General features: G+C 19.8%; 1 protein-coding gene across 1 annotated transcript; it reads right to left on the reverse strand.

Annotated features, from left to right (window-relative positions):
• Nucleotides 1–2,670: 2,670 nt before the first annotated feature.
• BO88DRAFT_333278 (uncharacterized protein) lies at nucleotides 2,671–2,895 on the reverse strand (the record flags this gene model as incomplete). Its single annotated transcript, XM_025702757.1, has 1 exon — nucleotides 2,671–2,895. A coding segment is annotated over one exon (225 nt), but the record flags the coding sequence as incomplete, so codon positions are not given.
• Between the last annotated feature and the right edge of the window lie 14,635 nt (nucleotides 2,896–17,530).

A 17,530-nucleotide genomic window follows, 5' to 3' on the forward strand; every position in this document is an offset into this window, starting at 1 on the left:
TCTCTTATTTTTTTTACTTCTTTTATTTACTTCTTCAGATTATATTCACTTATCTTAATAATTTATAATCTGATAAAATATATAAAAAGATCTTTTTTTTTTTTTTTTTTTTTTTCTTTATAATTCTTTTCTTTCTTTTTTTTTTAATATTACTTAGTCTATTGCCTGCCTACTTATTTATTTATTATTTATCTGCTTGTTTTCTTCTATATTTTCTTTCTATATTAATAACTTGTTACTATATCTTCTAGTTGTTATAATAATTAATCTATTACTCAGTATATTATTTAGTTAATTATTTTTTTTTATCTCCAGCTCCTGATTTAGCTTTTTTTATAATTTATATTTTAGCTCCTATCCGGGCTTTTACTGTTATCTTATTTAATAATATCTACAAGATTTTGATATACTCCGGTTTTTCTATTAATCTGACTGGAAATAATCTGTATTTTATATTATTTATAGATTTATACGAGCTCCGTGACCTTATTCAGTTAAAATATAATACAGCTAAAATTTATATTATATTTATTTTTATTAATTAAATATATACTGATTACATTCAAGATCTGCTTAATTAAATTAAACTAGAATTAATAGATAATACTGAGTTTTCTGTCTATCAGGATTTATCCAAGCCTGATAATTCTGCTAGTAATTTCTAGATTATTTCTAATACTGGGAATACTGCCGCGGACTTTTATATAATTTTATAAATAATAAATATTCTGGTTTTTATATATATTAGACTATACTAACTTCTAATTAAATAAATATATATATCACTTGATATAGCTCTTCGGGGTAATAATAACTAGTTATATAATTTTTTTTTATTTTTTATTATTTATCGTGGTTCTTTCACTGCAGGAGAAGAAGATAATATTAAAATAATTTATTATATTTTTTTATTTTATATTTAATTTAATAAAGATCTTTTTTAACTTTGATAAAAGTATACCAGTTCTAACTATAATTCTTTCTAAAAATTTTCCTAGATATAAATAGCTATAGTCTTTTAGAGAGTTTTAACTAACTTCCAGATACTTTATATATAATCTATTTATTTAATTAAATAATAGAGTTTTTATTCTTATTTTTTTAATTATTAAATTTTTTTTAAAATAACTTTTACCAAGTACTTCTTCTTTTTATTAATATAAATAACTGAAAGTTGCTAATTATCTCTCTACTAAAATAAAAGTTAATCTGTAGCTGCTGATTACAGTAAATTTATATAAAAGATATTATAAATTCTAGTAGATATATTAAAATAAATAGAATAAATTTCTAATATCTTAATAATTTTATACTTAGTATTCTTCCAATCCAGTTTCTTACTTGGTTAGTTAGTATTAATATTCTTTAGATTCAGCCAGACTATATTTCTGACTTAGTATATTAGAATAGATATTTATAACTTATTTATTTATCTTTCTATTTCTTATTAAATATATACTAGTAATATTCTAGTCTAGTTATTTACTTTCTTAATAGTACAGGCGATGTACTCCCCGATTTATACAGGATTCCAAGAAATTTTATTATATAAAATAAATTAATTTTTAATAAAATTAAAAGATAATAACTCATACCTGTAGCTCAGGAAGAACAGGGACATGCCAGTTAATATTAGAATATAAATATTAATAATTAATTCAGTAAGTAGAAAAAGCTAGCTCCAGTTATTTTAATTCTATTAAATATAGATCTGTAGATAGATTTTTATAATACTATTAATTTATTTAATAGTACTGTTTATTTGGAAGTAGTATACTATAGATAATTATTACTTAATATTTATTAATATATATAATCTTTTCCATGTTTTACTCATAAACTGTATCCTGCAGTCGGAGATAATAGTTTTTAATATATTATATTATTGTATATAGCTGTCTAGGATTATTTATACTAAATCTGTAGTTATTATTTTCTTTATAGCTGCTAGTACTATATTTTTTGTAAGCTGATTAGTAATAACCAGAATATTAATATAATTTTTATTTTTTAAAAATTTAGTAATAAAGTTTATACTAATATTCTGTTATAAATATTCAGAGATTAAAAGTAGCTTTAATAATCTGTACTTTTTTTTATATTAAGCTTTTATTTTTCTATAAATATTATAATTCTGTATAAACCTCTGTATATTTTATGTTATATTAGACTAGAAATACTTCTAGTTTATTATTAGATATATCTGTTCATGTTCCAGATACCCAGTCAGTGGAAAGTTATGGACTTTCTATATTAAATTAGTTTATAAGAGTTTATTATTAAAAATTTATCTTTATTTTCTAAAGATTAAGATTCTTTAGAAATTTATAATATATTCTAAGATAGAGATTTTTAATTTTAAATTAAATAAGAATCTTTATACTTTCTTTTTAATTATTTATTTAATTTTTTAATACTAATAATCTTGTTCTTCAGCTTTCTTCTATTATAATATAATATCAACAGGTATAAATACTAGTCTAAGAAATCTAATTTAAATAACTCTGTAATATTTATCAGATTAGAAGAACTAGAAGATTTATATTATAATTTATTTATTATAATAATTAGATATATCTTGATCTTTTTAAAAGAGGATATTAACTTAATTATTTTCTATATTCTTCTAGTAAATAAAGAAGAAGTTAAACTTATTAAAAAAAAATTTTATTAAATATATTTTTTAAATAATTTTTTTAATATATAGAAGTACTCCAAGTTCTTATAATTTATAATTACTTTAAACTCAGAAATAGAATATAATTTAATATCCCAGGCTTTTATATATCTGATAATAATTAATAATTTCTTATTATAGATTTTATAATTATATTCTGCGGGCGCCAGCTGCTTTGAAAAGTAAATATAAAAGTATAATTTTCTTTTTTTATTATATTAAAATAAATATTCTTCCAGATTATAGCCTGAGAAGTCTGTTTCCAGTACTATTTATTTATTAAAATTAAAAAAAATTAATACTAGTTTTATATAAAATATCTTTTTCAGGCATAAGAAACTCTCTGAGTATTTTTAAATCTACTAGAATAGTATATTTTTCTTAGTAAGGTCATGGAGGAGCTTAAATAATCTTAAGAAATTTAATATAAATTAATAATAAAAATTAATAAATCTAATAAATTTATATATTTTTTTTATTATTATAGGCGGTTTCTATTTCTGGATTATATAAATTTTTTTAAAATTTATACTTACTTCCTGTTTTATTTTAATAATAAATCTAAGATATTTAGTTTCTTTTTATTTAAATTTATATTTATTAATATTAAGATATAGGCCTGCTTTCTATAATTTAGTCAGGATTTTTTAGATATACTCCCGGTACTACTGGAGAGTCCTGGTTAAGAAAATAAGTATATTATTAAAATAAATAAAATAAAATTTATCTAAGTACTCTCTCAGAATCTAGTTAATATATTTCTGGAAGATACTGGGAATATTTATAAATCTGAATAAAATAACCAGTTATTTATAAAATTTATATTAAATATAAAAAATAATTATTTACTCCTGTTCCTTAGTAATATATATCTTATAAAAAACTGCAGATATATCAAGTTTAATAAATTATTTAACTTTTCTGATCTGGTTTAATATCTTATAAATTAGAGATAACAGATACTGATTTTTTTTAATAATAATATTTAATTTATAATAATTAATATAAAAACAGAAATCTTCTCCTGACTTCCAGACAAAGAGAACTGGGACTACAGCTAATAAATTATTTATCTAAATAAATTTTTTATTTAATAATTTAATAAATCTTTTTATAAAACCACGAGCTCTTCTTTAAATATATTATATAATAATTTTTATAAAAACTAGAGAGTCTTCCTATTCTTTCTTTTTAATTTAATTAAATAATTAATATCTAGTTTATAATACAGAGACAGAGTTTCTGCATTCTTTAATTTAAATAATTTTAAAAATTATTAGTACTGTTCTAGCAGTCTATTCTTTAGATTCAGTTTTAATTTAACATGTAAGGCTTTTTTTATATTTTTTAAAAATATAATAAATATTTTTATTTTTAATTATAATATTCTTTTTTTCTTCCTGATATATATTTGAAAGGCTGTGGCTGATACTTAAACTAAAGTATATTTAAATTATAATATTTATATTATTTTAATCTAAGTCTGGATTAACTAGAGATAAACTTAATTCCAGTTTAATTTAATTTTTTTATTATAATATTCTAGCCAGGGAAGGCCTAGAATAATATTATACTTTAAATTATAATTAAATATATACAGGTATAACCCGGATTCAGTATAAACTCTGATATCTAAGTATATTTAAATAATATAATTAATAATTTTCTTTCCTCTAATTCCAGATACTAAAATTAAAATAATTAAAGTTAAGTCCAGCTTATTCTTCCTTATATATTTTAGATTAATAATACTATATATAAAACATCTGGTATTAATTATAGCATAGATATTAACTACCTGGTTAATAATAGTCTCAAGAAGTAAAGGCTTAGAGTTTATATATTTTTTTTAAAAATTTTCTATTAAAAATAAGACTTTCTATTTAAATATTTTTATTTATAATTTTATATAAAGACTATTTTTTTTTTAATTTTTATTTTATTTATTATCTGAGATCTTCTCTTTATAATTTATAGAAATTACTTAGACTAAGAATCAGAGTACAGGTCTTTAATAATAATCTTTAATTAAATATTTATCTTTTCTATAATAAAGACAGAGATTTATTTCTTTTTTTTATTATAATTTTCTAGTCAAGATCCACTTCACAGAATGAGGATTATATTAAATTAAGTTTTTAAATTTAATTATATATTTTTATCTTCTATTATTTACTGTTAAGATAATATATTTCTAATCTATAATATCTTTTATATTATCTATAGGGGTTACACGAGGGTTCTGGATCTATATATATTATTAATAATTCTAATATTTTCTTTTGATTACTATTTATTTTATATTATAATTATATTATTAAAATTAATTATAATATCTTTTATAACTAGAGCTCTTCTCCAGGCTGACAGTAATCTATAATAATATATAATTAATTAAGTTCTCTAGTATTATAATCTTAGAAATATTTTTTTATACTGCACTGCCTGCTTAGATTAGAATAATATTAAAATTTTTTAAAAAGTCTTTAAAGTTCCTGCTATCTTATTAAAGAAAATATAATTTTTTTAAAATTTTTATTTTCTAGTTTTTATTTTTATAAATTTTATTAAGTTTCTTTATTATCTTTTTATAGGTAGCTGTACTGCTTATAATCTAATACTACAGCAGGATTTTTCTTTCCATGCTGTCTTCTAGTTATCTGAATATATAAGCTACTCAAGATACATCATCAGAGTATATAACTATATTTATAAAAAATTTAGATTACAGGTGTATTTTAAACTTTGGATAATCTTATTTATCTTATTTATTAAATAATTTAACTTCAGGATATAAGGGTCTTGGTTATAAAATTATATATTAGAAAAAAATAATAATATTATAGGATATATTATTCATAGCTTATATATTAATAATGCTCTGTAACTTATTAATATATTAATTAAATTATTTATGTTCATTCTATTAGACTTACTAGTAGAGATTCTATTATTTTATTATTTATTATTCTACTCCTTCTAACCTGTTCATGAGGTTGGTAAGGAATTATAATTATATTATATTATTTATTATTTTATTATTCTATTTTATTTTATTTATTTTATTAGTTACACGGTCGGGCTCTGTTCTGTGGATTATTTAAATAAGCTATTTCTAATATTAGAGATCACCTCTTGATTCTAAGAGTATATTACCTGTTAGATAAGAAGGAATAGCTGGTGTTTAAATAGAAGTCTCAAGGTATCCGAGGTTTTGTATATATGTTAGTTAGTCAGCAGGTGGTTACGAGGCTGGGTGGCCGAGTCTCCCAGTAGGGACTTGTCCCATAACATTTTAATATTATTCTCTAACTATATATAGAGACCGGCATGAGCAGGTATATAGAATATCTGTATAAATTAACTAAGTAATTAACTGTGGAGGGACAGTACTGTCTTCAGAATAAATATAAAGATTATTATTTAATACTATATAAGTTAAAGAAGTAGCTGACTAGGTATTTAATTAAATAACTTGCACTTCGGAACAGGTATAGAAACAGGTATAGTAATTACAAGAATATAATATCTTTTAGCAGATACTGTAAATATATCTTAATCTATATCTATTTATAATTTTATTTATTGTTTTACTTTCTTCTCTATCTTTGTGATAGGATCTACTTGTCAGGGTAGAAAGCCTGTCGACTAGGTAAGGAATCAACCACTAAACACTATATATTTATCTGATAATGACAAGGATAATTTATATCCACGAAATAGACTAATCCTTAAGGAATCAGTAGCTTATTATAAAGAAATCAATATTTTATAGATACCGGAAAGATATAGAACCATTATTAATAATCTTATAACTCTTATAACTATTATAATATATCATCCCGATAACTTTTATCTGATAGTTAGATTATTTTATTATAAATGGTATTCTTCTCCGCTGGGACGAGCCACCTGGTTCAGATGTTAGAGATAACCTTATATATTCTTAATTCAGAATAGTAAAGATCTGATAATAAAAGATTAAAAAACTCATGGAATACTTAGTATAGATAAGATTATATATTAATTCTATATAGCTTTATCAGTATTTAGTTATGTTTGCATAGATGGATCCACTGTAAAGAAATATAAATAATAGAATCTTTTATATTACTTTTCTTTTTTTTTTTCTTTATCTTATAGTTATCTTTTCTTTAGTCTCCTGTGATTATTTTATTTGTTTTTTATTATTATTTCACGTGCTTTTTGTTATTTTTATTATTATATATTAATTACTTAGTAATCAGGTGCTTCTCTGTATTTATTTCTTATTTTATTTACTCTTAGATTATATATTTTATATTAAGTCTTTTAATATGCCTCCCAAAGCAGCTCCTAAAAAGAAGATTTATATATTATAAAAATAATTTATCAAGGTTTAATATCTTTTTTATATATATTATCTTTGTATTATTAATGCTAATTTTAATATTGCTGAGAAAGTTTTTTATAATATTAACTATTATTGAAATACTTATGCTTCGGTATTATATTACCAGTATTCTAAAAAAAGAAAAATATATTTTATAATAAGTATTATTTAATCTCCTTTATTATACTAGATATAATACTAATATTGGTTAGATTAATACAGGAATACTCAGTAATACTTATAATTTTATTATTATTCTCAAGTAACAAGTAGAACTGATAAATATAAAATACTAGAATAAAAATATTAAGTATACTGTTCTTGAAGAGATATTGAACTTGATTATTATATATAATTATACAGAGTCAGCTCATGCTTGCTAGTTTAGTCTTAAGGGATTAAAGAAAACCACCTGGATATAAAGATTTTATAGATAACTAAAATAGATAGCTAATCAGTAGTATTTTAATAAATAAATATAACAGAATATAACTTATTTCTTATTATTTATTATTAGATTATTAATTTATTAATTTCTCTGCCCCCTGCCGGTGCTATCTCTGTGCAGTATCAGATATATAAATATAATTTTGTGATAGAATAACCTAGCTATCGGGATAAAAGTCATCGGGATGATGTATTATAGTAGTTATAAGAATCATGAGATTATTAATAATAGTTCTATATTTCTCCGGCACCTATAAGATACCAATTCCTCTGTAATAAGCTACTAATCTCTCAAGAATTAGTCTATTTCATGAATATAGACTATCTTTATTATTATCAGATAAATATATAATATTTAATGGTTGATTTCTTACCTAGTTAACAGGCTTTTTATTCTAATAAATAGATTTTATTATATTCTGATTTTTATATTTTAATTACCTAAGGAAGATGCCATTTATTGAAGATAATAAAAAAATAGAAGTATTTAATAATTAAATTAATCTAGAATTATTATTAAATACTATCCCCACTGTTGAAGAGATTTAACAGCTAGAAAATTATGTTTATTAATTAAAACAAGCTATTAATCTGTAATAAAAAATAATCTATTTTTAAAAAAATAATTCTTTAAATAAAATATTTTTAAGATATTACTAATTCTTCTCTAAATTAGATAAGAATAAGGAAGAGATTAAATTTAAAAATATTTTTTATTTTATTCTGAACTTTAACCTCCAAAAGTGTCAGGAATGGATCACTGATTTAAAATATATATTCAGAGATGTTTTTAAGAAATATTTATTAAAGAAATATAAGATTCTTACTATTATTAGTTATATAGACCTATCCTACAGGCAGAGATAGTACTGTTTTATTAATAATAAGAATTTAAAAGAAAGGTGATTTCTTAAGAAATTATAATTTTAATTCAAAGACTAGATTTTTATATTAATTTAAAATATTACTATTTTTTAATCTGATATTATAGCCCAATTAGAACGGGCTTATCAGTGATATGGCCAGGATTTAAGAGAGTTTTATATATATCTTAATATTTTAAAGTAATACTTTTCTTGCTAAGTAAAGAAAGAAAAGGTTTTATTATACTTTACTAAGTTATTTTTAAATTTAAATTATTATATTCAAGAGCATATTCCACACTTACCAGAGAAATAAAATAAAATAATAATTATTATTATTTATTATTATGAACTATGGGAGAATAAAGAAAAATATAAATAAAATAATAACTAATTTAATAATTATAAATTATACAAGCGCTTCCAAGAAATTATTAATAAAATTATTAAAGAAGATATTTCAAATTATAAAAAAAATTTTATCAGAAAAAATAATAATTAATTATAATATTTTATATATAAAAGTATTTAATACCTTGTGAACTGATATTTTACTAAAGATAAAAGAGTTTAATCTGCTAGAATCTATTAATTCTTATTAGATTTAGAGAAAAAAGTAAAGAAATTAAAATAGATTCTATAATTTTAACTCTTCTATCTATAATAGGGACTATATATTGTTTTTATATTTTTATTTATATCTAAAATAATCTTGAAATCTTTGCGGATCTAGATAGCTGTGCTGAAGTAGATATTATTAATTACTAGTTTATTAAAGTTTATAATCTTTGATATACTCCAGTTACTGTGCCAAAGATTAAAGTTATTAATTAAATTACTATTTTTATTTATAGTATATAGAAAGTTTCTATTATTATTATTAATTCACGAGGAGCCACCCGCACTTTTAAATAATATTATATAAAGATTAACCAGGATTCTTAACTGGAAGATAATTTTGTATTACTTTTAATAATTATACTTCAAGACCTATATATTATCTTATTAGTATAGAACTATTAGTAATAGTTTAATATACTGTTTATTTTATTATTTTCTATTACTTAATTTACTGAAGTAATTCAAAACTTAGTAAGAGTATATGCTATTATTAAGTTTTCTGAAAATATCTGGCTACCAGAAGAAAAGCCTTATAATTTATTATTAAATCTTAAAATAATTTTTATTAAATTCAAGTAGTTTTAAAATATATTTTTTATAGATTTCTTTTAATAACTACTCCCTTACGGCTCTGTAAACTATATTATTAATATTAAGTCTAATAAAATATTTTCTTATAGTCTAATATACTTCTTATCCGAAGCTGAACTTAAGATTTTATAAGAATATATTAAAAAGAATCTAAAATTAAATTAAATTTAATCTTTAAAAAATCCTGCTGGGGCTCCTATTTTCTTTATATTTAAGAAAGATAATAGTTTATATTTTTATAAAAATTATAAAAATTTTAATAAGATTTTTATTAAAAATTATTATTTTCTATCTCTTATTTCAGAGATTCTTAACAGGGTTTCGGGAAGTACCTACTTTTCAAAGATTAATATCAAGAATACATACTATTAAATTTATATTAAAAAAAATAATAAATAGAAGATAGTATTTTATATTTAATATAGTTACTTTAAATATATAATTATACTATTTAGATTGACTAATATTTTAATAATTTTCTAAAATTATATATATACTGTGCTTTGAGAACTTCTTGATAATTTTTATATAATATATTTAAATAATATCCTTATCTTTTCGCCTGATAAGAAATTTTATATAAAATATATTTATTAAGTTTTAGAGAGGCTTTGAGAAGCTTAATTCTATATAAAACTATTAAAATATTTATTTTATTAATTTAAAGTTAAATTTCTAGAATATATTATTAATTCTGATAGAGTATCTATAGATTCTTAACAGGTAAATAATATTATTTTATAACTAATTTCTAAAAATTATTATAATATCCAGGTCTTCCTCGGATTCTGTAATTTTTATTAATAATTTATTTAAGATTATTTTTATATTATATTACCCCTTACCTTGCTACTTCGTGGAACAGTTAACAGATAAAAACCAGAAAAAATTTATCTAATTTTATTTAAATAAATTATTTTTTATTATCTGATTACCGCCTTCTAACAAGTATTTTTATTAATATATTTTAATTCTATGAAATCCTGCTGTTTAGAAACTGATATGTCCAAGAAAAAGATGAGTAGTATTTTATCTTAATTTAATAATAAAAATATATTTTATTTAATTATATTTTAGTTTTATAAGTTCTTTAGTACTGAATTAAACTATGGTACTCCAGATCAAGAGCTATTTGCTATTGTTTATTTTTTTAAATAATAATAATAATATCTTAAAAAAGCTTTTTAAATAATTAAAATCTTATTTAATTACTTAAACTTGTAATTCTTTATGTGTTAAATTAGAGTTAATAAAAGGTAAGTTTAATAATTTATAAATTTAATTTTTTATAATTTTATTATTAAATACAGAACAAGAAAATTAAATTTAATAAATAGATTTTTTAGAATATTTTCTAGATTCCAGGTAGAATCTGCTTCTTAAAAAGAATTATTAATTCTAATTTAAGAGTAATTTATAAATATATTATCTTTAATAATAAGAGATCTTATTAAAGAGAAATCTCAGTTTAAATTTTAAAATATATAGAATTATTCTAAGTTTGATACCTGTATTATATTAAGTTTAAAGGATTTTAATAGTTGAGTTAGTATAGAAATAACTGACTAAACTACTTAAGTAAATTTATCTTGAGAAAGATTTATTTTCTAATTTATAATATTATAAATATATACTACAGAAGTTTTATACTTGGATATATATAATTCTGAACTTCAAGAGATAATCTTGTATTTACAGAATAAAGATCTAGAGATATAATAGTAAAAAGTTATTATTTAATAAAAACAACCAGACTAAAAATATTAGATTATTAAGATAACTGGTTATATCTATTTTAAAAATTAATATTATATTCTATTCTCTGAAATATTATATTAAATATTTATTAAGCTATACCATGATAATCTGTTAGCAGGATACTTTAGAAAGACTTAAATAAAAATATTATTATACAGAAAATTCCACTGGATTAGATTACAGTATAATATAGCTGAATATATTTAAATTTATTTAATATATCAAGAGACTACTGCTCTAAAGTATTAACTATATAATAATCTTAAATTATTACTAATTCTATCTTATTTCTTTGCTGAATTAATAATGGATTTTATTACAGGACTATCTTCCATTATCTAATATAGAAAAACTATTAATATTATTTTTATTATTATTAATTAATTCTTAAAATACTGTCTTTTCTTTGCTGTCTTGTTTATAATAACCATACCAGATCTTACTGAACTATTTTATTAATAAGTTGAATTGATTTTCGGACCCCCAAATAAAATTATATCTGATAGAGGATTAATTTTTATTAGTAAATTTTAATTAAACTTAGTTTATAATAATTATATAATCTTAAAACTCTTAACTGTGTTCTACTTTTAAACTGATAGCTAAATAAAATAAATAAATTAAATATTTGAATACTATCTCTGATACTACTCCAGTTATTATAATATAAACTGGCTATTAATCCTACTAAGTACTTAATTTACTTATAATAATATAGATAATATAACCACAGGCTAATTATCTTATAATATTTTTTATAATTTTTTACTGGACTTTTATATCTGAATTAAGACTGATTCCTAATAGTAAGAGATCCCAGCAGTATAAAATAAGATTAAAAAACTTTAAGAAATAAGAGAACAGTTATAAAAAATATAATAAATAATTATAGAAAAATAAAAGAAATATTATAATAAGTATAAAAAATTATTTTATTTTAAGAAGAAGGATTTAATCAAATTATTAATCTAGAATCTATAATTTAAAAAATTAAGAAAGTTAGTTCTAAAGTTTATAAGATTTTTTTAGATTTTTAAATATATTAGATTCTAAGTGTATTACTTATGTTTATTTAAGAAATATAGATAAATTTATAATATATTTTATATTTCCCTGTTAGAACTGTAAAATATAAGAAGAAACTAGAAAGAACTACTCCTAATACCAGATCTAGATAATAAAAATAAATAAAAAGTTAAAGAAGTCAAAGATTATTAATAATATAATAATCAAGATTACTATCTGATTAAATGGAAAGGCTGGCTGAGTGAGTATAATTAATAAATTTCTAGTAAAAATATAAAAAATACATCCGAAGTTATAAAATAATATTAGAAATCCCATAAGAAATACTATATATTAAGAAAATAGAAGATAATTATTAATAAATTATTTTATATTTTTAAAAAATAAGTTATAGGAATATTAATTTCTTAATATTTCTTATCAACTATATTATTATAGATTAAATGTGCTAATAAATACAAAATTATCCTGTTATAAGATAGCAGGGGATACTTAAATATATTTAATTATATTTATTATTTATTTATAAAATAAATAATAATGATATCCAGGCCTTCTTACAGGCTAGGAATAAAAATAGGGAATAAATTAACTAGATTATAAATTTTAAAAGCCGTGTCATATCTACTAAAATTATTATTATTATCTGATATAATTTTATTAGTAATATTAGGGTATTGCACACGGGCCATCTTAGTAATAATATTTAAGTAGAATCTCAGAATTAAAACCCAGACTACATAGTCTTTGTCTTCTGGTATCAGATAGAGTAATAAATCATGCTTGTATATCTGGTACTGTATAAAAATAGCACTGGCAGGGGGTAGAGAAGTTGACAGACTAATAATCTAATAATAAATAATAAGAAATAAGTTATATCCTATTATATTTATTTATTAAAATACTATTGATTAGCTATTTATTCCAGTTATCTATAAGATTTTTATATCCGGGTGGTTTTCTTTGATTTCTTGAGACTAAACTAGCGAGCGTGAACTGACTTTATATAATTATATATAATAACTAAATTTAATATTTCTTTAAGAATAATATACTTAATATTTTTATCTTAGTATTTTATGTTTATCAGTTCTACTTGTTACTTGAAAATAGTAGTAAAATTGTAAGTATTACTAAGTATTTCTATATTAATCTAGCTAATATTAGCATTATATCTAGTATAGTAAAGAGAATTAAGTAATATTTATTATAAAATATATCTTTTTTTTTTCAGAATACTGGCAATATAGTACTGAAGTATAAGTATTTTAATAATAATTAATATTATAAAAAACTCCCTCAGCGATATTAAAATTAGTATTAACAGTACAGAGGTAATATATATAAAAAAGATATTAAGTCTTAATAAATTATCTATATAATATATAAATCTTCTTCTTAGGAGCTGCTTTGGGAGGCATATTAGAAGATCTAATATAAAGTATATAATTTAAGAATAAATAAAGTAAGAAATAAATACAGAAAAATACCTGATTACTAAGTAATTAGTATATAATAATAAAAATGATAAAAAGCGCATGAAATAATAATAAAAAGTAAATAGAATAATTACAGAAGATTAAAGAAAAGATGACTGTGAGATAAAAAAAAAAAAAAAGAAGTAATATAAGAGATTTTATTATTTATATTTCTTTATAATAAATCCATCCATATAAACATGATTAAATACTGATGAAGTTATATAAAATTAGTATATGATTTTGTTTATACTGGGTATTCTATAGGTCTTCTATTTTTTGTTATCAGAGTTTAACTGTTCTAAATTAAGAATATATAAGATTATTTCTAATACCCGAGCCAGGTGGCTTGTCCCAGCAGAGAAAGACACTATTTATAATAGAATAATCTAGTTATTAAGATAAAAGTTATCAGAATAATGTATTATAGTAATTATAAGAGTTATAAGATTATTAATAATAGTTCTATATCTCTCTAGTATTTATAAGATATTGATTTCTTTGTAATAAGCTACTAATCTTTTAAGGATTAGTTTATTTCATAGATATAGGCTACCTTTATTATTATCAGATAAATATATGGTGTTTAATGGTTGATTCCTTACCTAGTCGACAGGCTTTCTACCCTGACAAGTAGATCCTATCACAAATTTATTACTTTATCTGATACCAGGAGATAAAGATTATATAGTCTAGACTTTAATCTTGAGATTCTACTTAGATACTATTACTGAGATAGCCCGTGTGCAATACTCTAATATTATTAATAAAGTTATATTAAATAATAATAATAATTTTAGTGGATATAACATGATTCCTGAGATTTATAATCTGATTAATTTATTTTTTATTTTTATTTCTAGCCTGTAAGGGGGCCTGGGTATTATTATTATTTATTTTATAAATAAATAATAAATATGATTAAATATATTTAGGTATTCCCTGCTACCTTATAACAGGATAATTTTATATCTATTAGTATATTTAATCTGTGATAATATAGTTGATGAGGAATATTAAGAGATTAATATTTTTATAATTTATTTTTTAAAAATATAGAATAATTTATTAATAATTATTTTTTATTTTTTTAATGCATAGTACTTCTTATAGAATTTTTAATATTACTTTATGGCTTCGGGTGTATTTTTTATATTTTTATTAAGAATTTATTAATTATACTTACTCAGCTAGTCTTTCTATTTAATTAGATAATAATCTTAATTATTATATTATTAGTAGTCTTTGATTTCTTTAATTTCTTATTTATTTTTATTATCTAGATCTAGTATCAGGAGTGGTTCTTCCTAGTTTCTTTCTATATTTTATAATTCCAACAGGGAAATATAAAATATATTATAAATTTATTTATATTTCTCAGGTAAGTATAAGTGATATACTTAAAATCTAATATATTTAAAAATCTAAAAAAATTCTATAAATTTTAGAACTAACTTTCTTAATTCTTTGAGCTGTAGATTCTAGATTAATAATTTAATTAAATTCTTTTTTTTAAAGTAAAATAGCTTTTTATATTTATTATAATATTTTTTTTATTTTTTTATAATTATTTATTATATCTTTTATAGCTGTTTTCTTATTTTTTAAAGTTTTCTAATTTTATCTTGTACTGCTGGAATTTTTTACTGTTAGGAATCAGTCTTGATTCAGATATAAAAGTCCAATGAAAAACTATAAAAAATATTATAAGATAATTAATCCGTGGTTATATTATCTATATTATTACAAATAAATTGAGTACTTAGTAGGATTAATAGCTAGTTAATATTATAATAACTGGAGTAGTATCAGAGATAGTATTCAAGTATTTAATTTATTTATTTTATTTAATTATTAGTTTGAGGGTAGAACATAATTAAGAATTTTAAGATTATATAATTATTATAAATTAAGTTTAACCAGAATTTACTAGTAAAGATTAATTCTTTATTAGATATAATCTTATTTAGAAGTCCGAAAATTAATTCAATCTATTAATAGAATAATTCAGTAAGATCTGGTACAGTTATCATGGACGGGATAATAAAAAAAAAGCAGTATTTTAAGAATTAATTAATAATAATAAAAATAATATTAATAGTTTTTTTATATTAAATAATAGAAGATAGTCCTGTGATGAAATCTATTATTAATTTAGTAAAGGAATGAGATAGAATCAGTAATAATTTAAGATTATTATATAATTAATATTTTAGAACAGTAATTTTTTAATATATTAAGCAAGTTTAAATATACTTAGTTATATTATATTATAATTTAGTCTAGTAGAATTTTCTATATAGCAGTACTTCTGTTCAGGTCTTTCTAAAGTATTCTATTAATAAATTATTATAATATAGCTTGATAAGCATTTAATATAATATTTTAAAGAATAAAATATAATATTAATTTTTAAAGCAGATATAGCTAGTTATTTTAATAATCTAATATTTTTAGTCTAGTTATTTTTATTAAATAGCAGCTTTTTACTATTATATCTCTAGATTTTTATTCTGTAAACGTAAGATCATCTCTTAAAGTTTAGAATTATATATATTTAAGTATAAAACTTCTGTAGTATATACTTATAATACTATAGATTAGAGAATGAATCTTTCTCAAAATAAATTTATCTAAATAATCTAGTTAGTTATTTCTATACCAGCTTAATTATTAGGATTCTTTGAGTTTAATATAATACAGATATTAAATCCAGGATAATTCTGTATATCTTAAGATTTAAACTAGAATTTCTCTTTAATAAGATTCCTTATTATTAGAAATAATATATCCATAAATTACTTTTAAATCAGGATTAATAATTCTTCTTAAGAAGCAGGTTCTATCTAGAATCTAAAAAATATTCTAAAAGATCTATTTATTAAATTTAATTTTTCTATTCTATATTTAATAATAAAATCATAGAAAATTAGACTTATAAGTTATCAGGCTTATCTTTTATTAACTTTAGTTTAATATATAAAGAATTACAAGTTTAAGTAATTAAATAAGATTTTAATTATTTAAAAAACTTCTTTAAAATATTATTATTATCATTTAAAAAAATAAATAATAGTAAATAATTCTTGATCTGGAGTATTATAATTTAGCTTAATACTGGAGAACTTATAAAACTAAAATATAATTAAATAAAATATATTTTTATTATTAAATTAGAATAAGATGCTACTTATTCCTTCCTTAGATATATCAGTTTCTAAACAGCGGGGTTTCATAGGATTAAAATATATTAGTAAAAATACTTATTAGAAAACAGTAATTAGATAATAAAAAATAATTTATTTAAATAAAATTAAATAAATCTTTTCTAGTTTTTACCTGTTGACTGTTCCACGAAGTAGTAAGATAAGGAGTAATATAATATAAGAATAATCTTAAATAAATTATTAATAAAAATTATAGAATCCAAGAAAAATCTGGATATCATAATAATTTTCAGAAATCAGCTATAAAATAATATTATTTACTTATTAAGAATTCATGGATACTTTATCAGAATTAATAATATATCCTAGGAATTCAACTTTAGATTAATAAAATAAGTATTTTAATAATTTTATATAGAATTAAGCTTCTCGAAGCCTCTCTAAAACTTAATAAATATATTTTATATAAGATTTCTTATCGGGTGAAAAGATAAGAATATTATCTAGATATATTATATAAAAGTTATTAA

This window comes from Aspergillus vadensis (assembly GCF_003184925.1).
Source record: "Aspergillus vadensis CBS 113365 unplaced genomic scaffold BO88scaffold_4, whole genome shotgun sequence".
In the NCBI taxonomy this organism is placed as follows: Eukaryota; Fungi; Ascomycota; class Eurotiomycetes; order Eurotiales; family Aspergillaceae; genus Aspergillus; species Aspergillus vadensis.